A 23483-nucleotide genomic window follows, 5' to 3' on the forward strand; every position below is an offset into this window, starting at 1 on the left:
GAATCACACATCTGCAGCAGTAACTCCTCCCAGTGTGGCACAGCGGTACCCCCTGTCCAGCTTCACACTGGCACAGTCACCCCACGACTCAGCGCAAGTTTATAACAGCAGGTCGGGAGGGACGACAACAACCAGGTTCAACCAGACTCCGCTGTCAGTGATTCGCAATCGCTCCTGACAGTCCAGTCCTCTCCCGAACGCTACGAATACCTACGAGCTCCCCATCTCTCTCTCTTGCATGAGCCCCGCTGTCTCGCACAGACAGTATACGACGCTGCCTGAACCTTCAATCAGTTTCCCGTTTGCTGCTCCGATGCTCAGTCGATCTCAGCCAGGAGTCAGACTTCCTCCTCCGCGTACCAGCTGGCCATCGATCTGACTCTTCGTCGCTTTTCAACACCTGCAGCTCGTGTCTTTCCCCAGACCGAGACCCGCCGTTGTCCCCCCGTCCTGTCCAACCCCTGGCGTTCAACTGTCCGCTTACTTCTCCTGTTGTGTTTTGAAATGAGCTGCTCTCGGCAAACGCGCATTCGCCAACACATTCGCAACCCTCCCATTCGACACCTGTCCTCCCGTTATCACCCGGACAGTGGCACAACGTCACTAGACCACGTTTAAACAGCTTTCGTTCAGGGCTTATATTTAGGAATATAACACATTCTCTTATCAAAGATATACTTAACGTATCCAGCGCTCCCGGTAAACGTCCGCGTCTCCTGATGACGTCATCAGCACCGCCACACTCCAGTCCGGCGCGAACCCTGAGTGCAGCCGACCTGCTGACCCCGCCCTCGCGTCCACAGACCCGGGCTCTGGTTTAAAAAAGATGCTGCTGATTTCCCATTCGCCACCCGCACTGCTAACGTGAGTCGCATTCATTCTCTAAGCCTGGACCACGAGCAGGGAAGAGAAAAGCGCAACACAGGTGCATTTCCCCAGCTTCCCACAAACCTGTTTCACCGTGAAGCAAGAAATAAATAGAGCTCTGAACCTCGGAGAGTAATAAATAACCTGGCTCTTCGGCACGCTGCTGCCCAGCTCATAGCAGGACACAGCCTCTGAGCCCTGCAACCCCACGACCGTCCAATCTGCAGTCTCCCTGCGTTTCTTCATTCTAAATTCTGCGTCTCATCATATCTAAACTCACCCCTCCGAATCTCAAGCCCCCTCTGTTCTTCCTCCATGTCCTTTTAATCTCACTTTTCTCCTGTGTGTTTAACTGCCTCTCGTGTCCAAGGGTTCCTGTCTCCACAGCTACTGCGGCTGTCTCCTCGGCCCCAGGTCTGTCCAGCGTCCTACCTCTGACCCAGTCAGCAGTTGTCCTGTGTCTTGCGCCCCTGTCACATTCGTGTTTCTGTCCAATTCAGCCCTTATGTCTCGTGTCCTCGTCTCGTTGCGTCTTGGTCCCCGGTGTCCAGTTCGGCCTCAGGTCTGTCCCTCTCGTCCTCTGCTGCTCCCAAAGCTTGATATCCGTACAGGAAGGTCCTACTGGTGTCCCCGACTCATTGGTGTCTCTATCCCCGGGGTCCCATTCGGCCCCGGGTTCATTCCTCTCGTTCTGCGCTGCTGCTGATGCCAGCTCCTCCGCTCCAGTCCTGCTCTCGCTCCGCTTTCCAGGCCACACCGGCTTCTGGGTCAGTCCAGCGTCTTCTCAGCTGCAGCACTACAGGGCCGAGCCACACTCAAACCATTCGCTGCCTGGAGGAGGGGCATCCATTGGGCCGGGACCCCCAGAGGTTTGTCTTCTCTCAACCGGAGGTTTTGTTTTCCTCTCCACGGTGCCCACATAGAGTCGCTGAGCGGTCAACAGCGCTTTCAGTCCTGTTCCAGAGTCTGTAAGAATCCGAGCCGTTAGTCCCTTATACTTAACTCTGCCTCGGATACCGGGAGGTCACACGTCAGCAGGTGTATACGCCTCAGTGTTACACACTCACCCTGTCTGCCCAGGAGACTCTTATCAAATCCAATGGTTACAGGAGGCCGAGACGCTGCCGGTTACCTCTGTCCCTCAGTCTATTCACAGTACCAATACAGCAGACGAGTCTCCAATTTCCACTGCTGCTTTTGGGGGTACGATTGGAAACTCGGGCCCTTATCCAATCAGATAACACCGCCATTTTTAGTCAATTTAATAACGCCAGTGACTTCCTTTCCCGTTTACCAAGTTCTCGCGAATCCGGAGCTACTGAGGACGTCTCTTCCAGCTCAAGGCTGCCTCCTTGCTGCTCAATGCGGATGTATTTTAATAAGCAGCTCGCCCAGGTCTTCGGAGGCCTTCCTTCTTTACAGACAGTGACCCTAAACAAACACTCCCCCAGCTGTTATTCGAGCTCTGCGATGACCCACAGTTCACACCACGTGTTCCTCTCCCCTCCTCCACGCTTCAGAATTCTGCATTGGTGGTTTGGGGTCCCGGTGGGAGACCAGGACCCCCCAGAAGAACCTTGTCCTCTGGCCAGGAGCCCTCAGCCAAGCGGGTTAAGCCACAGTTTCGCTCCATGACGCTTTCATCCTGGGTGTTGTCATTCCTCGTGAAAGGCTTTTCCCAATAACAAACCCTGGATATCACAAAGCCTGCATCATGTCCTCCTACAAGAGAAACAGGCTTTTTCTCAAGGGGACGCCCAGCTCAGGAAGGAAGTGCAGAGAGAGGTGAAAAGGGAGATCAAGAAAGCTAAGGAACAGTATAGGGTGAAAACAGAGAACACCATGACAACAGGTGACACCAGGATGGCATGGCAGGGCATTAAAATCATGGCCAATATCCCTCAGAAGCGTAGTGGCAGCACTGTACCCTGTTAAATGGTGTGGATGGGCAACAGCTGGCCAATGATCTGAATGTGTTTTATACCGCCGTTGAGTTGAAATCTACAACCAGCTCAGCTCATAGTGCTATTCACCCTGGATCTGGAGAGGCTGTTTTTAAATTGACACAGCAGAGGTACGTAGACCTTTAAGGAAACTTATATAAGGAAAAGTGCACGTCCAGATAGTGTGTGTGGTAGGTCCTACAATCTTGTGCAGATCAGCTTTGCGATATGTTTAGTTTTCTCTTCCAGATGTCCTTAAACTTACAGATCATTCCCTCTCTGTGGCAGAAATCCATCATTATTCCTGTTCCTAAAACTGCCCAGCCTAGTGGCCTTAACAGCTACAGGCCGGTTGCCCTCACATCTCTCCCAGTGAAAGCTCTTGAGAGAATAGTGAAGCAGCACATCACAAAGAGCACACAAGCCCTCATCGACCCCCTGCAGTTTGCACACAGGGACAGGAGGGGAGTAGATGATGCAAAACACACATTGTTAAATCTGGTCTATCAACACCTGGACCAACCAGGGACCTTTGTAAGGATTGTATTTGTTGACTTCTCCTCCACTTTCATCACAATACACCCTCTGTTGCTTGCGCAGAACCAGTAGAAAGTACTGCACTTCAGTCTGAATGAGAACTTGATGAGCTGGGTGCTAGACTTCCTAACTAACAGGTCTCAACAGGTCTGTAACAGGAGCTGGTCCAGGCTCCCGCTTAGCACCGTTCAGGACCCTGTGCAGACGTTATGGACAGGGAATAAAACCAGGATGACGAGGCCAGGCGCTCCGAGCCCCGGACTCAGACGGTCAGGACGCTGTGATGAATCCTGTGCCGTCGGGTCTCTCCTGGACCTGCTGGTAGACGAGCTTCTGGGCGTCCATCTCCCAGTGCTGAGCCAGGAATAGTGGGAGCGCCAGGCTTGAACAAGGAGACAAACAGAGGGCAGGTGCACATAATCAACCAGAATACGAAAGGGATGGAGCGCCCCCAAGAGGAGGGATTACGACTGTGACAGGCCAGACTGGGGAAGTGCTTATCTGACATTCGCTACACATCAAGTGGATCACCACAGGGCTGCGTCTTGTCCCCTCTGCTGTACATTTTGTACACCAGTGATCGCATAAGCAGACACACAGAGAGACACCTCATGAAGTTTGCTGATGACACAGCCCTGGTCAGTTTATTAAAGGACACAGAATACCATCATGGGCCCATCCTTAATGATTTTACTAACTGGTGCAACGAGTCCTCCCTAAAGTTAAATGTTTCACAAACGAAGGAACTGGTTATTGATTGTAGGAAAAAGACCACACCCCCTCAACCCACTACAACTGATGGGCAGCCTGTTGAAATCGTCGATGACGCCGAATGCCTACACTGGTTGCTGAAAACCAAAAAACTGAAAAACGTTCTCGCTGCAGTCGGCGTCATCCAAAAATGCAAAGTAAAACTTTATATAAAGAGTGTTAGTTGTTATATTATAGATATATGATGACATGTTTGTAATTCAGCAGTAGCAGTATCGGTGTGCACGGTCCTTCTCACTCCGATGTCACTTCAGAGACAAATGATGGGACAAATGTTGTGACACGATCTCTAAAAAAGGCCAACAGAGACTCTTCTTTCTTAGGAAACCCAGGTACTTTAAGGCAGATAAAACTATTCTTACACTTTTCTACAAATCATTCCCTGAAAGTGTCTTCACATCCTGCTTCACTTGCTGGTGTGGCAACATGAGCACCGGTAACTGTAACAGGCTGGTCAATTAGGGAATATCAGGGGCAAAATAATCAGGAATAATCAAATCAACTGAAGTATCCTTTACAGACAGAGGGTGACTAAGAAAGCCAAAAGCATCAGGGAGTGTGTGTCTCACCCCTCCATTGTGAATTCACTTCTCCCATCTGGGAGACGCCTCTGTGCCCCCAGGTGTAAAACCAGCAGACTCAGGAAATCTTTCATCCTCACTGTAATCACACTCTTAAACAACGCAAAGTGACTACTTTGTCTCTTGTTCCTTATGTCCTGTAACACTAGTGTATTCTCTTCCCTTTGATAATGTGTATTTGTCATTGTGTTGTGTTTGACTGTGCCATACAACTAATTTCCCCTAGGGAACAATAAAGCTTGAATTGAGTTTAACTGAATCTCCATCCATACTAAATCTGACCCTGATGTGGCTGTCCCTGTTCTCTCTAATTGCATCTCTAGCATGGATGGATGACTCAAACTTTCCTTTATCTAAACAGTGACAAGTCTGATGTCCTGCTTATTGGCCCCCATCAGCTCTGTAAAGCCAGTGCTGTAGCCCTCTCTGTGGACAGTTCTGCACTTGAGCTTCAGTCAAAATAAAAAAAAACGTGGAGGTGACACCATCCTGCCCCATCACAGCCCATTGTCACGAACACGGACTGAGATCCGTGTCGGGTCTTGTAGGAGACCCTGTGCGATGTGGTAAGAGCTGGAGGAGACAGGAGGCATGGTGAAAGGGAACACACAGGGGTTTAATAGTGCACAAAATAATAGTGACGGTCCGTGAGACAGTGAGCGGGGGAGACAAGGAATAGCATCCAAATCCAAACAGGTCAAAGGCAGGTCAGGGCCCAGTCCGGGGGTGCAGCGGCGAGTGATCCATCCTGGGACAAGACAAGGTTAAAATCCTCGGGAGGGGAGAACACATGGACAGACAAAACACGAGGTCCAGGGGTGACAGGGTGAGACCCTCCAGACCCCGGGCTCAGGGAGCGGGAGGTGTCGGGGACACCTGTGCCCCCAGGAGACGGACGGAGGGTTTCCTGGTGCCAGGCAGGCCTCGCGACATCCTGACCCTGATGATGAGCCCCGAGGACTGGAGGAGCTGGTCTTTAAATAATATAGACAAGAGGGCACACCTGGGGAGCTTAACCACAAGGACAATAATGGGAGTTGTGGAGCGCCCTCTAGGGAGGGATGTCGGGCGTGACACCCATCAGCTTTACCTGATAGTCTGGTGCATCTCCCAGTCCAATGAGCACAGACACTGCAGCGAGACTGTAACCCCAACCTGAACATCTCCTGCCTCCTTCCCCCACCACAGGCACTACAAGGGTCCAGGAACAGGACTGGTAGAGACTCCCTGTTTGAATAATGAGGACTCATTGGATGAAAAGTAAAATGTTCTATCGGAGAAAACAGCTCAAGTATGAGCACAAACATATTATCGCTACTCAATTATTAGAAAGAGAGAAAAGAGCCTTCCTTTCTGATGTTCCCATGACTTTAACACTGACCGACTGATTTGCACTGATTTACCCAACTGATTATAATTAACAATACTGATGTCGCCAAACCAGCAAGAGAGACAGAATGTTAAGACACTTTCAATACATAACTTATAGAAAAGAGTGAAATTAGTTCTGTTTATCTTGATTTAGCTGGGTTTCCTACGAAACAAACAATTGTTGACAATTTATGACAACTATTGCAGCAGGTTCAGTAGGGGTCTTACATCTCTCCTAAAATGTATCTTTCTTGTCAAGACATTTAACTTCAAAGAGAACATTGATTCAAATCATTTAGAATGAGCCCATGGTTTTCTGGGTATTTTAACAAGCTGATCAGGGCTGTGTCTTCAACAGACTTATACGAGACATCTGTGTGTTTGCTCTGATGCTTATTAGTGTACAGAATGTAGAGCAGGAGGGGAAACACAGCCCTGTGGTGACCCAGGGGACGTGTAGGGAATGTCAGAGCTGTGTGTTAAGAAGTCTGGGACCCACCTGATCAGGTTCTGGTTGAAAAAGAAGGAACTTCTGTCTCAACTGAATTTGTGTGCGATGGTGGTTTTTAAGTTAAATGTTGAAATGAACGTAATGTTATAAAATGTTGTCCATGGCTCAAAAACACACTATTGTTAATTTTCCAATTCTGAGTGTTTCTAAAATGTTTCAGATCAAAGTTAAATTAGATTTCCGTGCTCAATGTAACCGGTCAGTACAGCGCTCTGTTTCTACTGGAACACGTGAATGGACTTGTGAAATTGTGTTGGCAGGTCCTGGTCTCTCTTACTGTTCAAACACTGTGATTCTTGTGGAGAAATGTGTCGCACACGAGCCTCAGGGGAATATTAACATCCTCCCGGACCCCACTAAGCCTATTTCATTTGGGAAATAACTCCCACCTAACGTCCATGTTTTAGGGCGCACATTAAGGACGTTACACGTGGCCCCTGTATTCCTATCTAGCAGTGCTGAAGTGGCCCTCAAGGGCCCGGCTGTGTGAGTGGAGGGCTGGGCCTGTGGTTTTACTGGGCTCTGGAGGGTCCAGGACCTCAGACACACAGTCCTCACCACTTCGCCCATCTGACGGGCTGCGAGCAGTGTCCTCTGAGGGTCAGAGCGCTGCGGTCTGGTCAGGAGCCCCACTGTGAGGGCAGAAGAAGCGGTTTACCACATCCTGGTCCTGGGCTGGGCCAGGGCAGGGGATTAGCAAGGCCAGGGAGTGGCCTGGAGCAGAGCTGCAGCACTGCTGCGATCCTGAGCACACAAGGCAGAATACAGCCCCACAGGGCAGCTCGGCCACACACTGACCAGGCCAGCGGTCAGCGGGGGACCGCCTGTCCGCCCTCGAGCCCCTCCTCACGCGGACATCACAGCGACAGTAACGAGTTACTGTAATTAGTGAAGGAGTTCGATCAGATTTCAGTGCCTGTCTGTGCTGCGTGTCCAGTCCTGCTCCAGAGCCTGGGGAATTAAGAGCGAATTGTTCATTCACATGTCTGTACGCACAAGCACTGCTCAAACTGTGTTTGGATTAGAAATATAGTGCAGATTGCATTTTGCCCACTTAAAATGAACAGAAAACTCCTGAATTTGAGATTGTAGGTAGAAAATACAGCATGAGTGATCAGCGTTACTGAAATTCACACGTTCTCTGAGCTGAGAGGACAGGAGGGGAATCTCAGCTCCCTGTGAGGGACGACTGTCTGTTCAGAGCAGAGATCCAGCGCTGACATGGAGATCCCTGAGAGGGGGTCTGCTAGTGGTCACTGCACGTCATGGAGGAGGAAGAGTACGCCCATCACAGGAGAGGAAGAGTATTTATATCATGGGGATGAAGAGCATGTCTGTCAAAGACAATGAAGAGCACGCCCATCACTGGCGGTGAAGAGTATGTCTATCACAGGTGATGAAGAGTATGTCTATCACAGGTGATGAAGAGTATGTACAGAACACTGCAGTAAACTTCATTGTAGCTTCAACCAGCTCTTCTCCGACTCTAGAATCGGATCATTAAGCCACATTTCTGTCTCAGCTCATTCAGTGTCCACAGTCGTCCCCTTCTCACTCGGAGTCCAACTCTCTCCGGATCATAGGGTGACCCCAGAACATCAGCAGAGGACCCCCAGTCACGCAGGGGCCGACTCTTCTCTTGTTGATGTCACAGTGAGAGCCGAAGAACATACAGAAGCTCCAGTAAATCCCAGCCCTCCTGTGCTAACAGTGCGTGAGTCCGGCTCTGGAAAATCTGTTTGCTGATCGGCTGTAATTCTGTTTGCCTGTTTGTCAGCCTGCCCCTCCTGTCCACCCTCAGGGGCCACGAACCCGGAGCCTGGGGCTATAAAGGGAAGAGCAGCACCTTCACGGCACCAGTCTGCAGAGCGACCCCGAGGAAGATGATGGTCTGGGCGGTGGTGTGGATGGCGAGTGTGGCTCTCGCAGCTGCAGTGGAAGGTGAGATCGTGCTCTGCTCCTCTCTGAGGTCTCGCTGCCCGCTGGCGCTGGCTCAGGGCTGTCTGGGGCGAAGCTGTCCTGTCCTTGAGGTGAACATGGCTGTCCTTATCCTGCTGCACCTCATCAACAGCCATACAGGACAGCTGGGAGCTCACAGCCAGACAAGGCAGGACTGATCAGATACGAACGAGTGCTCAGTACAATACAGGCCAGCTGGCCTCTTGTCATTTCTCTCTGAGCAGAGATTTCATGTACAAGAACTCTTTACAGTTCCTGCTGTCTTAACCTGATAGGAAAATCACACTAACTCTTGTTTTTTATTTTTTTAAAGAACCACCAAAAATCAATCCGATTCTGATAAGAAACAACATTCCTCTTGTCCCCACCATACAAGTGCTTCCTGGTGTTGTGGGTAAGTAAGAGTCTCTGAACCGAAATACTAGATGAGCTGGACTGAGTATCTACAGCTCTGATGAGGGAGTGTTAGTGTGAAGTTACAGAGGAGCTGGACTGAGTGTCTCTACAGTATCTCCAGCTCTGATGAGGGACTGTTAGTGTGAAGTTACAGAGGAGCTGGACTGAGTGTCTCTACAGTATCTCCAGCTCTGATGAGGGACTGTTAGTGTGAAGTTACAGAGGAGCTGGACTGAGTGTCTCTACAGTATCTCCAGCTCTGATGAGGGACTGTTAGTGTGAAGTTACAGAGGAGCTGGACTGAGTGTCTCTACAGTATCTACAGCTCTGATGAGGGAGTGTTAGTGTGAAGTTACAGAGGAGCTGGACTGAGTGTCTACAGTATCTACAGCTCTGATGAGGGAGTGTTAGTGTGAAGTTACAGAGGAGCTGGACTGAGTGTCTCTACAGTATCTACAGCTCTGATGAGGGAGTGTTAGTGTGAAGTTACAGAGGAACTGGACTGAGTGTCTACAGTATCTACAGCTCTGATGAGGGAGTGTTAGTGTGAAGTTACAGAGGAGCTGGACTGAGTGTCTACAGTATCTACAGCTCTGATGAGGGAGTGTTAGTGTGCAGTTACAGAGGAGCTGGACTGAGTGTCTCTACAGTATCTCCAGCTCAGGTGATGCTCTCTCTCTCTGTGTGTCTCAGCTCATCCCCGGGGAGTGTGCAGCACCTGGGGCAGGCATCACTACCGCATGTTTGACGGGGAGCTCTATCAGCTCCCGGGCCCCTGTAACTACGTGCTGGCGTCCCACTGCCGTGCTGCCTATGAGCACTTCAACATCCAGATCCGCAGGAATGTGACCCCCAGTGACTCCGCCATTAGCCAGGTCACCATGAAGCTGGAGGGCATGGTTCTGGAGCTGCGCAGGGAGACAGTCTCTGTCAATGGCGAGCTGTGAGTCTGGAACACGCAGAAGTTACTGCAGACTGTAGAGTCATGATGCAGCTGAGTGTGTCAATTTGTGGTTCTGACCTATTTCCCAGTGTTTTTATGTATGATTCTGACCTGTGTTCCAGAGTGTGTCAAAACGTTGTTCTGATCTCTGTCTCAGTGTGTGGTACTGACCTCTGTTCAAGTGTGTACCACTGTGTGGTTCTGACCTGTACCCTAGTCTGTGACAACAATGTGGCTCTGACCTCCGTCCCAATTTGTGTCACTGTGGCTCTGACCTGTACCCCAGTGTGTGTCAAAGTGTGGTTCTGACCTGTACCCCTGTGTGTGACAATGTGTGGTTCTGACCTGTACCCCAGTGTGTGTCAAAGTGTGGTTCTGACCTGTACCCCAGTGTGTGACAATGTGTGGTTCTGACCTGCACCCCAGTGTGTGTCAATGTGTGGTTCTGACCTGCACCCCAGTGTGTGTCAATGTGTGGTTCTGACCTGTACCCCAGTGTGTGACAATGTGTGGTTCTGACCTGCACCCCAGTGTGTGCCAATGTGTGGCTCTGACCTGTACCCCAGTGTGTGTACATATGTGGTTCTGACCTGTTACCAAAGTGTGTGACAATGTGTGGTTCTGACCTGTATCCCAGTGTGTGACAATGTGTGGTCTGACCTGCACCCCAGTGTGTGACAATGTGTGGTTCTGAACCGTATCCCAGTGTGTGACAATGTGTGGTCTGACCTGCACCCCAGTGTGTGACAATGTGTGGTTCTGACCCGTATCCCAGTGTGTGACAATGTGTGGTCTGACCTGCACCCCAGTGTGTGACAATGTGTGGTTCTGCCCTGTACCCAAGTATGTGACAATACAGGGCAGAACCACACATTGTGTGGTTCTGACCTGTACCCCAGAGTGTGACCATGTGTGGTTCTGCCCTGTATCCCAGTGTGTGACAATGTGTGGTCTGACCTGCACCCCAGTGTGTAACAATGTGTGGTTCTGACCCGTATCCCAGTGTGTGACAATGTGTGGTCTGACCTGCACCCCAGTGTGTGACAATGTGTGGTTCTGCCCTGTACCCCAGTATGTGACAATACAGGGCAGAACCACACATTGTGTGGTTCTGACCTGTACCCCAGAGTGTGACCATGTGTGGTTCTGACCTGTATCCCAGTGTGTGACAATGTGTGGTTCTGACCTGTACCCCAGAGTGTGACCATGTGTGGTTCTGACCTGCACCCCAGTGTGTGTCAATGTGTGGTTCTGACCTCACTCCCTTGTGCACCAGGGTGCCTCTGCCCTTCATCCAGGGAGGAGTGCTGGCTGAGAGGAGCGGGGAGTCCCTGAGGGTGACGGCCAGACTGGGGCTGGAGCTGCAGTGGGACTGGAAGGACGCTCTCTCGGTACGCACCGGCCTCACAGATTCAGGAACATCACTCACAGCTCTTTCCAGACCCTCCTCTCACTGTCTCTGTAACCTGTCTCTCTCGATGGGATCGGCGCTGTGGTCCAGCGCCTCGCCCTTCCCTTGACTCACCAGCAGGAGGTTGAGATCGATGGGAACAGACGTGGTCACGGTCTGCTGCTGTTCAGTACAGCTGCTCTGCAGTGAGGTCAAGCTGCTCGCTGCTGCCGCCTGGTGGCCACTGCAGGTATCGACCCAGCAGCAGACAGAGGCACCCTCTCTGGGCGCCCTGCTGACCGCAGAGCCTCCTCTCGCCCTGCAGGTGGCGATCGATGAGCAGTACAGGAACCAGACCTGCGGGCTGTGTGGGGACTTCAACGGCATCAAGGACAGCGACAGGGTCACTGCGGCAGGTAGGGAGGGAGACCCGCAGGGCCCTCAGTCCGGCTGATCCGCTCACTAGAGCTCTAGAGCCCTGACCGCTGCTCTGTCTGTCCAGGCGTACCAATCAGCCCCCTGGAATTCGGGAAACTGCAGAAACTGGACGGCCCGACGGAGCACTGTGAGGACCCGACTGCACCGCCCCCCGAGACAAACTGCACAGAGGCGGTGAGCACACCCCCGTCCACCAGCGTCCGGCCACACTGACCAACAAGGCCTTTTCCCAAGAGACTGCAGGGAATTCCCAGAGCTGAGTGACCAGTGTGTCTGTGTGTGTGAGTGACCAGTGTGTCTATGTGTGTGAGTGACCAGTGTGTCTGAGTGCCCAGTGTGTGTGTGTGTGTCTGAGTGACCAGTGTGTGTGAGTGACCAGTGTCTCCGTGTGTCTGAGTGACCAGTGTCTCTGTGTGTCTGAGTGACCAGTGTATCTGAGTGTCTGAGTGACCAGTGTGCCTGAGTGACCAGTGTGTGTCTGTGACCAGTGTGTCTGAGTGACCAGTGGTTGTTTGTGTGTCTGAGTGACCAGTGTGTGTGAACGACCAGTGTGAGTGAGTGACCACTGTGTCTGAGTGTCTGATTGACCAGTGTGTGTGTGTGTGTGACCAGTGTGTCTGAGAGTCTGAGTGCCCAGTGTGTGTGAGTGACCAGTGCCTCTGTGTCTCTGTCCAGAGAGCCCTGTGTGAGCAGATCCTGTCCAGCCCAGCCTTGTCCTCCTGCAGTGCCCTGGTGCCCCCGGCCTCCTTAGTGCCAGCCTGCGTGTCGGACGTGTGCCAGTGCCCACAGAGGAACCAGTCCCACTGCCTGTGCGCCACCATGGCCGAGTACTCCCGCCAGTGCGCCCACGCCGGGGGGCGCCCCCAGAACTGGAGGACCCCCAGCTTCTGCCGTGAGTGTGCTGGGGATCTGAGTGCACGTAGGAGCAGTGAGACAGGAGCCCCAGCTCCAAGCCTGCTGTCCTCCTGGAGCAGGGAGCCCCTGTGCTGCAGAGGGCAGAGATTCCAGCATCCTGCAGCCCAGAGGAGCAGACAGGGCTGGATCTGACAGGACTGAGTGTCAGCAGGTCAAACATTCTCACTGAAACTGAAGTTTCACACTTCAATGACAGCAATGCAGGATCAGAACAATCCAGTGACAAGTGTGAGGAGACTGTGAACTGTCTGCAAAGAGCAAACTGGGACTGTCTGCTTGAACCTACCTGTCTACCTATCTACCTGTCCATCTGTATACCTGATCCATCCTGTATACCTGTCTACCTAAACTCTCCTGTGTACCTGAATGCTCCTGTCTGCCTCAACCAATGTGTCTACCTGTCTCCCTGAACCTGCCTGCCCTGCTGTCTTCCTCTATACCTGATCCTACCTGTATACCTGATCCTACCTGTATACCTGAGCCAACTTCTCTACCTCTCTGCTTGAACCTGCCTGTCTACCTGAGCCTGCCTGTCCTCCTCTGGACCTGAAGACCTGTCTCCTCCTGTCTTCTCTGCAGCCAGGACATGCCCCCGCAGCATGGTGTACACTGAGTGTGGGAGCTCCTGCACGGCCACCTGCTCCAACCCCACTGGGGGCAGCACCTGTACCAAGCAGTGTAGGAGCGGCTGTTTCTGCCCCCCAGGTAAAGAGACCCCCCATCCCAGCATGCAGCTGCAGGAATCAGGACTGACACCATGGATTTCAAATCAGATCATTCTTATCTGCTGTGTGCTGGGAGAACAAGTGTCCTGTCAATGTGCAAGAAACCCCCACAGCCAGCTTGCCAGTTCACCCGTCTCTCACGGACACTGTCCTCTGTCTGACAGGTACTGTCCTGGACGACATCACCCACAGGGGCTGTGTGCCGGTGGAGCAGTGCTCCTGCACTCACAATGGCAAAGCCTTCTCCTCAGGGCAGTCCTACAGCAGCGCCTGTCGCAACTGGTACGCCTCTCACTGCACACTGTACAACACTGCACCGCACACACAGCTGAACACCACCTGTACAACACTGCACTGCACACACACAGCTGAACACCAACTCTACAACACTGCACTGCACACAGAGGTGCACAGCCACTGTACAACACTGCACACACACAGCTGAACACCACCTGTACAACACTGCACTGCACACAGAGGTGCACAGCCACTGTACAACACTGCACTGCACACACACAGCTGAACACCAACTCTACAACACTGCACTGCACACACACAGCTGAACACCAGCTGTACAACACTGCACTGCACTCAGCTGCACAGCAACTGTACAACACTGCACTGCACACACACAGCTGAACACCACCTGTACAACACTGCACCGCACACACACAGCTGAACACCACCTGTACAACACTGCACACACAGCTGAACACCAACTCTACAAAACTGCACTGCACAAACACAGCTGAACACCAGCTGTACAACACTGCACTGCACACAGAGCTGAACAGCCACTGTACAACACTGCACTGCACACACAGAGCTGCACAGCAACTGTACAACACTGCACACACAAGGCAACAGTATGCAACACACATGAACGACACTCTGCACACATGTTCAGTCAACAACAGCATGAATGGGACTCTGATCCTCTTCTCTCTGCTCTGTGTGTCTCTCTGTGTGTCCCTGTGTGTCTCAATGTGTACCTCTGTGTCTCTGTGTGTCTCTGTGTGTCTCAATGTGTGCCTCTGTGTCTCTATGTGTCCCTGTGTCTCTGCGTGTCTCTGCGTGTCCCTGTGTGTCCCTGTGTGTCTGGGCTGCAGCACCTGTGTCGGGGGACAGTGGAGCTGCCAGGACCTGGACTGTCCTAAAACCTGCTCTGTAGAGGGAGGCTCCCACATCACCACTTTCGACGGGAAGCCCTTCACCTTCCACGGAGACTGCTCCTACGTCCTGGCCAAGGTGCCTGAGCAGACAGCTGCGCCTGCGCCGATACCTGCCCCTCTGTGTGCCTCAGCAGGGCCACCTGACCGTCTGCGTCTCCCCACAGGACTGCTCTGGCGGCCAGTTCACCCTGGTGGCGGAGATCGTGAGGTGTGGGCTGACGGAGACCGAGACCTGCCTGAAGTCGGTCACCCTGTCCGTGTCCGGCACGAGCACGGTGAGTCCTCAGAGACAGGCCGCGCTCATGCAGAGAGACGCCCTGCCGCCTCTTGGTGGCGCAGAACGAGCGGCTGTGTTGTGCCCAGTGGGCGATGAGCCCCGGCCTGGCGCCGGGGTGGCAGGGAGGCAGGTGCCCCTCTGACGTGTGCGTTGTGCCCCTGCAGGTGGTAGCAGTGACGCCCAGCGGCTCCGTCCTGGTCAACGGGATGCTGTCCCAGCTGCCAGTGGCCACCAGTGAGCTGCTCTCCTCTCCTCTGCTCTGCTCTGCTCTTGTCCTTGTGAGACTGGGCGAGGGCCCGTGTGCTGACGCAGCCTGTCTCTCGTCCTCACAGATAACCTGACCGTCTTCACGCCCTCCTCCTCCTACACTGTGATCCACACCAGGCTGGGCCTGCAGCTGCTGCTCCAGCGCTCCCCCCTGCTGCAGCTCTACGTCAGCCTGCAGCCCTCGTACCGGGAGCAGACCTGCGGTAGGACAGCCGCCTCGCTGTCCCTATGTCTCTCTCGGTGTCCCTCCTGTCGGCCTCTGTCTCTCTCAGTGTCCCTCTGTCTGCCTCTGTCTCTCTCAGTGTCCCTCTGTCTGCCTCTGTCCCCTCCTGCCTCTCTCTGTGTCCCTCTGTCTGCCTCTGTCTCTCTCAGTGTCCCTCTGTCTGCCTCTGTCTCTCTCGGTGTCCCTCTGTCTGCCTCTGTCCCCTCCTGCTTCTCTCTGTGTCCCTCTGTCTGCCTCTGTCTCTCTCAGTGTCCCTCTGTCTGCCTCTGTCTCTCTCGGTGTCCCTCTGTCTGCCTCTGTCCCCTCCTGCTTCTCTCAGTGTCCCTCTGTCTGCCTCTGTCCCCTCCTGCTTCTCTCTGTGTCCCTCTGTCTGCCTCTGTCTCTCTTGGTGTCGCTCTGTCTGCCTCTGTCTCTCTCAGTGTCCCTCCTGTCTGCCTCTGTCTCCTCCTGTCTTTCTCTGTGTCCCTCCTTCTGCCTATGTCTCCTCCTGTCTCTTTCTCTATGTCCCTCTGTCTCTCTCTGTGTCCAACTGTCTCTGCATCTATCTATTTCTCTATGTGTCCCCCTGTGTTTCTCTGTGTCTCTGTCCTCCCTTCTGTCTGCCTCTGTTTCCTCTCTCTGTGTCTCCTCCTGTCTCTCTCTACCTTCCTTTGTGTCCATCTTGTCTCCCTCTGTGAACCTCCCTTCTCCCTCTTGTCTCCTCCAGTTTCCCTTGGTCCTCTCTCTGTCTCCCCCTCTGTCTCTCTCTCTGTTCCCTCCTGTCTCTCCCTCTGTCTCCCTCTGTCTCCCTCTGTCTCCGAGTCTCACGGTGTCCTGCCCCTCTGCTCTCTGTCCCAGGGCTCTGTGGGAATTACAACGACGTGCAGACAGACGATTTCCAAGCTCCGGGTGGGATTGTGGAGGGGACGGCCTCAGCCTTCGGCAACAGCTGGAAGAGCAGAGGCAGCTGCCTGGACGTGAAGGACAGTTTCGAGAGCCCCTGCAGTCTGAGCGCGGAGAACGGTACGCAGCTCCTGCCCCCTGCTCACCCGCTGTCCCACACACACGTGGCACCAGCGCCCAGACCCCCTGAAAAATCGGAATCGGATGAAACTCCTCATATTCTGGTTCCCAGCTTGGCTTCTGGCTCGTGCTTCTTGGGCAGTACATAGAGTAGCTCCAGCCACTGAACCTCTCTGAGACATCTGAGACATCTGAGACATCTGAGACATCTGAGCTCTGTGCCTGTGTGTTCAGTAAGGTTGTGTCTGTGAGCTCTGTGCCTGTGTGTTCAGTCAGGCCTGGTCTCTGAGCTCTGTGCCTGTGTGTTCAGTGAGGTTGTGTCTGTGAGCTCTGTGCCTGTGTGCTCAGTGAGGTTGTGTCCCTGACCTCTGAGCCTGTGTGTTCAGTCAGGCCTTGTCTGCGAGCTCTGTGCCTGTGTGTTCAGTCAGGCCTTGTCTGCTAGCTCTTTGCCTGTGTGTTCAGTCAGGCCTTGTCTCTGAGCTCTGTGCCTGTGTGTTCAGTGAGGTTGTGTCTGTGAGGACTGTGCCTGTGTGTTCAGTGAGGTTGTGTCAGTGAGGTCTATGCCTGTGTGTTCAGTCAGGCCTTGTCTCTGAGCTCTGTGCCTGTGTGTTCAGTGAGGTTGTGTCTGTGAGGACTGTGCCTGTGTGTTCAGTCAGGCCTTGTCTGTGAGCTCTGAGCCTGTGTGCTCAGTGAGGTTGTGTCTGTGAGCTCTGTGCCTGTGTGTTCAGTCAGGCCTTGTCTGTGAGCTCTGTGCCTGTGTGCTCGGTGAGGTTGTGTCTGTGAGGACTGTGCCTGTGTGTTCAGTGAGGTTGTGTCTGTGAGCTCTGTGCCTGTGTGTTCAGTCAGGCCTTGTCTGCGAGCTCTGTGCCTGTGTGCCCAGTGAGGTCTGTGCCTGTGTGTTCAGTCAGGCCTGGTCTGCGAGCTCTGTGCCTGTGTGCTCAGTGAGGTTGTGTCAGTGAGGTCTATGCCTGTGTGTTCAGTCAGGCCTTGTCTGCGAGCTCTGTGCCTGTGTGCCCAGTGAGGTCTGTGCCTGTGTGTTCAGTCAGGCCTTGTCTGTGAGCTCTGTGCCTGTGTGCTCAGTGAGGTTGTGTCAGTGAGGTCTATGCCTGTGTGTTCAGTCAGGCCTTGTCTGCGAGCTCTGTGCCTGTGTGCTCAGTGAGGTTGTGTCAGTGAGGTCTATGCCTGTGTGTTCAGTCAGGCCTTGTCTGCGAGCTCTGTGCCTGTGTGCCCAGTGAGGTCTGTGCCTGTGTGTTCAGTCAGGCCTTGTCTGCGAGCTCTGTGCCTGTGTGCTCAGTGAGGTTGTGTCTCTGACCTCTGTGCCTGTGTGTTCAGTCAGGCCTTGTCTCTGAGTTCTGTGCCTGTGTGCTCAGTAAGGTTGTGTCTCTGACCTCTGTGCCTGTGTGTTCAGTCAGGCCTTGTCTCTGAGCTCTGTGCCTGTGTGCTCAGTGAGGTTGTGTCTGTGAGGACTGTGCCTGTGTGTTCAGTCAGGCCTTGTCTGTGAGCTCTGAGCCTGTGTGCTCAGTAAGGTTGTGTCTGCGAGCTCTGTGCCTGTGTGTTCAGTGAGGTTGTGTCAGTGAGTTCTATGCCTGTGTGTTCAGTCAGGCCTGGTCTGCGAGCTCTGTGCCTGTGTGCTCAGTGAGGTCTGTGCCTGTGTGTTCAGTCAGGCCTTGTCTGTGAGCTCTGTGCCTGTGTGCCCAGTGAGGTCTGTGCCTGTGTGTTCAGTCAGGCCTGGTCTGTGAGCTCTGTGCCTGTGTGCCCAGTGAGGTCTGTGCCTGTGTGTTCAGTCAGGCCTTGTCTGCGAGCTCTGTGCCTGTGTGTTCAGTCAGGCCTTGTCTGTGAGCTCTGTGCCTGTGTGCCCAGTGATGTCTGTGCCTGTGTGTTCAGTCAGGCCTTGTCTCTGAGCTCTGTGCCTGTGTGCCCAGTGAGGTCTGTGCCTGTGTGTTCAGTGAGGTCTGTGCCTGTGTGTTCAGTCAGGCCTTGTCTGTGAGCTCTGTGCCTGTGTGTTCAGTCAGGCCTTGTCTGTGAGCTCTGTGCCTGTGTGTTCAGTGAGGTCTGTGCCTCTGTGTTCAGTGAGGTTGTGTCTGTGAGGTCTGTGCCTGTGTGTTCAGTCAGGCCTTGTCTGTGAGCTCTGTGCCTGTGTGCCCAGTGAGGTCTGTGCCTGTGTGTTCAGTCAGGCCTGGTCTGCGAGCTCTGAGCCTGTGTGTTCAGTGAGGTTGTGTCAGTGAGCTCTGTGCCTGTGTGCTCAGTGATGTCAGTGTCCAGTGTCCTCAGCGTGGCTCAGGGCAGATCTCAGTCATCAGGCCTCTCTCTCACCTGCTGCTGTGCTTCCCCTCACAGAGCAGTTTGCCAAGCGCTGGTGCTCCCTGCTGTCCCAGAAGAAAGGTCCTTTCGCTGCCTGTCATGGTGAAGTCCTCCCCGATTCCTACGAGAAGGTACAGCAGCTCCTCGCTCACCTCTGTCCCCTGCAGCTGCTCCCCGACCCCCCTAATACCTGCTCCTCTGCCCCCAGAACTGCATGTACGACAGCTGTAACTGTGAGAAGAGTGAGGCCTGTATGTGTGCTGCCATCTCCTCGTACGTCCGTGCCTGTGCTGCTAAGGGGGTGCAGCTGGACGGCTGGAGAGCCAGTGTCTGCAGTAAGTGTCTGCAATAGCCAGGGACCTGGGAGCTTTCAGGGCAGGAAGTTCAGACACCTGAAGGGAGTGTTCCTGTGACTGAAACCCTGGTTCTCCCTTCCTTCAGCCAAGTACTCCAGCACCTGCCCCAGGACTCTGGTCTTTGGCTACAGCATGACCAGCTGTAATCGCACCTGCCGCTCCCTCAGCCAGCCTGACCCCACCTGTAGCGTCCAGTTTGTGCCTGTGGACGGCTGTGGCTGTGCCAAGGGGACCTACATGGACGAGGAGGGCAAATGTGTGCCAGCTTCACAGTGCCCCTGCTACTACCAGGGCACAGTGGTGCCAACTGGCGAGACCGTGACCAGGGACGGGACTCTGTGGTGAGTTCCTGTCTGCCGGAGGGGTCTGAGAGGCACATTTCCACAGTGCACTGCTGGGAATCAGAAGATGAATTTGCTGCTCTTGCTTTGATCCAAGAGAGTGATGGTCTTGATGATCTCTGTTCCTCTTTCAGCACATGCAGCAGGGGAACACTGAACTGCATGGGGTCGACCCCCCTGAAACCAGGTACTCTCCTCTGGACTGAAATGATTCGTGAGACTGTGGCTAGATTAAGCACAAGGAACTAAGCGGCCTCTTGCCTCGCTCTCTCCTCCAGAGTGCACGAAGCCGATGATCTTCCTGGACTGTTCCAAAATTCAGCCGGGCTCCCCTGGAGCGGAGTGTCACAAGAGCTGCAGGACACTGGACACCGACTGTGTGAGTCACCGCAGCCCTGTGACACACACTATAGTGTCGCTCCGAAAACACACTACACACACAGCACTGTGTCACACACTATAGTGTCACTCTGAAAACACACTACACACACAGCACTGTGTCACACACTATAGTGTCACTCTGAAAACACACTACACACACAGCACTGTGTCACACACTATAGTGTCGCTCCGAAAACACACTACACACACAGCACTGTGTCACACACTATAGTGTCACTCCGAAAACACACTACACACACAGCACTGTGTCACACACTATAGTGTCGCTCCGAAAACACACTACACACACAGCACTGTGTCACACACTATAGTGTCACTCTGAAAACACACTACACACACAGCACTGTGTCACACACTATAGTGTCGCTCTGAAAACACACTGCACACACAGCACTGTGTCACACACTTTAGTGTCACTCTGAAAACACACTACACACACAGCACTGTGTCACACACTATAGTGTCGCTCCGAAAACACACTACACACACAGCACTGTGTCACACACTATAGTGTCACTCCGAAAAAACACTACACACACAGCACTGTCACACACTACAGTGTCGCTCCGAAAACACACTACACTCACAGCACTGTGTCACACACTATAGTGTCACTCCGAAAACACACTACACACACAGCCCTGTGTCACACACTATAGTGTCGCTCTGAAAACACACTGCACACACTGTACTGTCACTCCAAACACACACGGCACCATCACACACTGTACTGTCACTCTGAACACACACTGCACACACTGAACTGTCACACACTGTTCTGTCACTCCAAACACACACAACACTGTCACACACTGTACAGTCACTCCAAACACACACAGCACTGTCACACCAAACACAGACTGCACACACTGTACTGTCACACACTGTACAGTCACTCCAAACACACACAGCACTGTCACACCAAACACAGACTGCACACACTGTACTGTCACACACTGTACTGTCACTCCAAACACACACTGTACTGTCACACCAAACACAGACTGCACACACTGTACTGTCACACACTGTACTGTCACTCCAAACACACACAGCACTGTCACACCAAACACAGACTGCACACACAGCACTGTCACTCCAAACACACACAGCACTGTCACACACTGTACTGTCACTCCAAACACATACAGCACTGTCACAGACTGTACTGTCACTCCAAACACACACAGCACTGTCACACACTGTACTGTCTCTCCAAACACACACAGCACTGTCACACCAAACACAGACTGCACACACAGCACTGTCACACACTGTACTGTCACTCCAAACACACACAGCACTGTCACACCAAACACAGACTGCACACACTGTACTGTCACCTGCATTCCACTGCCCTCTAGAGGTCATCCTGTACTGGCTAATCCTGACCCTGTGCTCCCTGCAGATCAGCACACAGTGCATCTCTGGCTGCGTGTGTCCAGAGGGCCTGGTGTCCAACGGCCATGGACGCTGTGTCCCCGTCTCCCAGTGTCCCTGCGTCCACAACGGACTGGAGTACAAGCCTGGGGAGAAAATCCAAGTCGGCTGCAACACCTGGTGGGCTGACCATTGTGTTTTACCTGCAACTCCCCTTTCACAACAATGACACAACGTGAAGCCATATTTCAACAATGCTGCATTAAAAATGTCCCCTCTCCTGTTTCCAGCACCTGCAATGCCAGGAAGTGGCAATGCACGGACAGGCAGTGCCAGGGCTCCTGCACCATCTATGGAGATGGGCACTACCACACCTTCGATGGGAAGAGGTTCGACTTCAATGGCGAGTGTGAATACACCCTGAGTCAGGTATGCACTGCGCCGGGGAGGGCCCCCAGAGTGGTCCCCAGTCCGAAGAGAGAGCCACCAGGACCCTCCTTCCTCCTTCCAATCGCCCGTTTCCCTGCTTCTGCGACACGGGGAGTAAACTCTCCAGAGTCGGACAGCCTCACACACGAGCAGAGACCCGTGAATCTGACCTCCCACCTGCGTGTCTCCCCAAAAGTCCTCGACTCAGGCAATGTCCCACAGACCACCCAGGCTGTGTCTCTCACCCCTGCTCTCTCCTGTGTGCAGGACTACTGCAGCAGCAGCCCAGACAACGGCACCTTCAGGGTGATCACTGAGAACATCCCCTGTGGCACCACTGGGACCACCTGCTCCAAGGCCATCAAGCTCTTCCTGGGGGTGAGACTCCGCTACCCTGCCTGCAGCTCTCAGGGGATCATAACTGTCCCTCCTGCCTGGAGAACCACATCGCCACCCTGAGGACAGGACGCCTACAGCTAGACTTACCCCTGTTCCCTTTCTACTTCCAACTCACTCTCACACTGTCTCATAATTTAGACACCAGAGCACGAGTCTTCATGGGAAGTGGGTTAAATTAACTGTGTGGAGGGGCAGCCGGATACTTATAAGCCAGACACTCTGATGACATCTCCCCCTCCTCCCAGAAATCATCAGATTGCTACTGTCTGTGCTGACTGCAGTTCTGAGTAACGGATCGGCATGTTGCTCCTGCAGAAAAACGAGCTGCGTCTGTCTGAGGGGCGCTACGAGGTGGTGACGAGAGACACTGGCGCCGACGTGCCCTACAAGATCAGCCACATGGGCATGTACCTGGTGGTGGAGGCAAGCAATGGGCTGATACTACTGTGGGACAAGAGGACCAGCCTGGCCATCAAGCTCAGCCCCTCCTTCAAGGTAAAGAGACCCACAGAGATCTCACTATGCTCATGATAAGGAGCCAAACACAGGGCTTTCAGCATTGACTGTAAAAAACCCATCACTTCTCATTGCATTCTGAGTGAGGAATGTATTACACATGAGTCAGAAAGGAACATACCACAAAATGCCCTGGAAAATCTGAACAACTCATTGTCTCTCCTCTCCCCTCTCTCCTGCTCCTTCTCTCCCCTTCTCCCTTTCCAGGGTAAAACCTGTGGCCTGTGTGGGAACTACGATGGCAAAGGGAGCAATGACTTCACCGTCATGAGCCGGGAGCTGGTGGTCAGCGCCCAGCAGTTTGGGAACAGCTGGAAAGTGTCTCCCAGCTGCCCAGATAAGACTGTGGAGAAGAACCCCTGCAGCTCCAACCCCTACAGGAAGTCCTGGGCAGAGAAACAGTGCAGCATCATCCAGAGCAGAGTGTTCACAGCCTGCCACTCTCAGGTACTGCGATCACACTGGAGCTGCAGGCAGCCCAGGGCAGGAGAAGATGGGAAGTCATCATACTGTATGTGAGAAGTGAGACATCTCTGTGTCCCCCTGTCTGCAGGTGGACCCCACTCCGTACTACGACGCCTGTGTGACGGACTCCTGTGCCTGTGACAGTGGAGGAGACTGCGAGTGCTTCTGTACAGCTGTGGCTGCCTACGCTGGGGCCTGTAATGCAGCTGGGGTTTGTGTGGCCTGGAGGAGCCCCCAGATGTGCCGTGAGTACAGTTAGAGAGAACAACCTGTGCTAAAGCTGTGCTAACTCCCCTCCAATGTGCACCAGCAATGATACAAAAGTGCACGTAGAGCTGCAAGGAGTTCAGCTTCTGTTACTCTCTCTCTCCTTCCCCCAGCTCTGTTCTGTGACTTCTACAACCCCCCTGGAGAGTGTGAGTGGCACTACAAGCCCTGTGGCTCGCCCTGCATGAAGACCTGCAGGAACCCCTCAGGGGAATGCTCCAGTCAGATCCCAGCCCTGGAAGGTAGGAACGTCACTCCAGAGCCTTTCAAAGACTCTAAACAAAAGGTGCAGAATTGCTGGTTAATGATGAGGTTTATCTCATGACCTCTGATCTTGCA

At 53.3% G+C, this 23483-nt stretch overlaps 2 protein-coding genes across 2 annotated transcripts in view; both read left to right on the forward strand.

Annotated features, from left to right (window-relative positions):
* Window positions 1-11120: 11120 nt before the first annotated feature.
* Window positions 11121-11920, forward strand: LOC148645792 (mucin-2-like). The gene is made up of 3 exons (XM_088611866.1): window positions 11121-11270; window positions 11595-11685; window positions 11772-11920. Exons 1-3 carry the CDS (start codon window positions 11121-11123, stop codon window positions 11918-11920), a joined length of 390 nt encoding a protein of 129 aa, XP_088467992.1.
* Window positions 11921-12428: 508 nt separating this feature from the next.
* LOC148645793 (uncharacterized) overlaps window positions 12429-23483 on the forward strand; it is a 28472-nt gene continuing 17417 nt past the window's right edge. Inside the window, exons 1-20 of the mRNA XM_088611088.1 lie at window positions 12429-12599; window positions 13202-13327; window positions 13512-13629; window positions 14457-14595; window positions 14684-14794; window positions 14961-15030; window positions 15129-15266; window positions 16124-16288; window positions 18626-18720; window positions 18798-18924; window positions 19031-19286; window positions 19421-19473; window positions 19565-19665; window positions 21097-21248; window positions 21359-21497; window positions 21765-21875; window positions 22212-22391; window positions 22620-22859; window positions 22966-23122; window positions 23258-23386. Coding sequence (XP_088467214.1) covers window positions 12527-12599; window positions 13202-13327; window positions 13512-13629; window positions 14457-14595; window positions 14684-14794; window positions 14961-15030; window positions 15129-15266; window positions 16124-16288; window positions 18626-18720; window positions 18798-18924; window positions 19031-19286; window positions 19421-19473; window positions 19565-19665; window positions 21097-21248; window positions 21359-21497; window positions 21765-21875; window positions 22212-22391; window positions 22620-22859; window positions 22966-23122; window positions 23258-23386 — 2680 coding nt within the window. The 5' untranslated portion in view covers window positions 12429-12526. The remainder of the gene's footprint in view (window positions 12600-13201; window positions 13328-13511; window positions 13630-14456; window positions 14596-14683; window positions 14795-14960; window positions 15031-15128; window positions 15267-16123; window positions 16289-18625; window positions 18721-18797; window positions 18925-19030; window positions 19287-19420; window positions 19474-19564; window positions 19666-21096; window positions 21249-21358; window positions 21498-21764; window positions 21876-22211; window positions 22392-22619; window positions 22860-22965; window positions 23123-23257; window positions 23387-23483) is intronic.

This window comes from Lepisosteus platostomus, chromosome 18, assembly GCF_059453375.1.
Source record: "Lepisosteus platostomus isolate fLepPlt1 chromosome 18, fLepPlt1.hap1, whole genome shotgun sequence".
Lineage (NCBI taxonomy): Eukaryota > Metazoa > Chordata > Actinopteri > Semionotiformes > Lepisosteidae > Lepisosteus > Lepisosteus platostomus.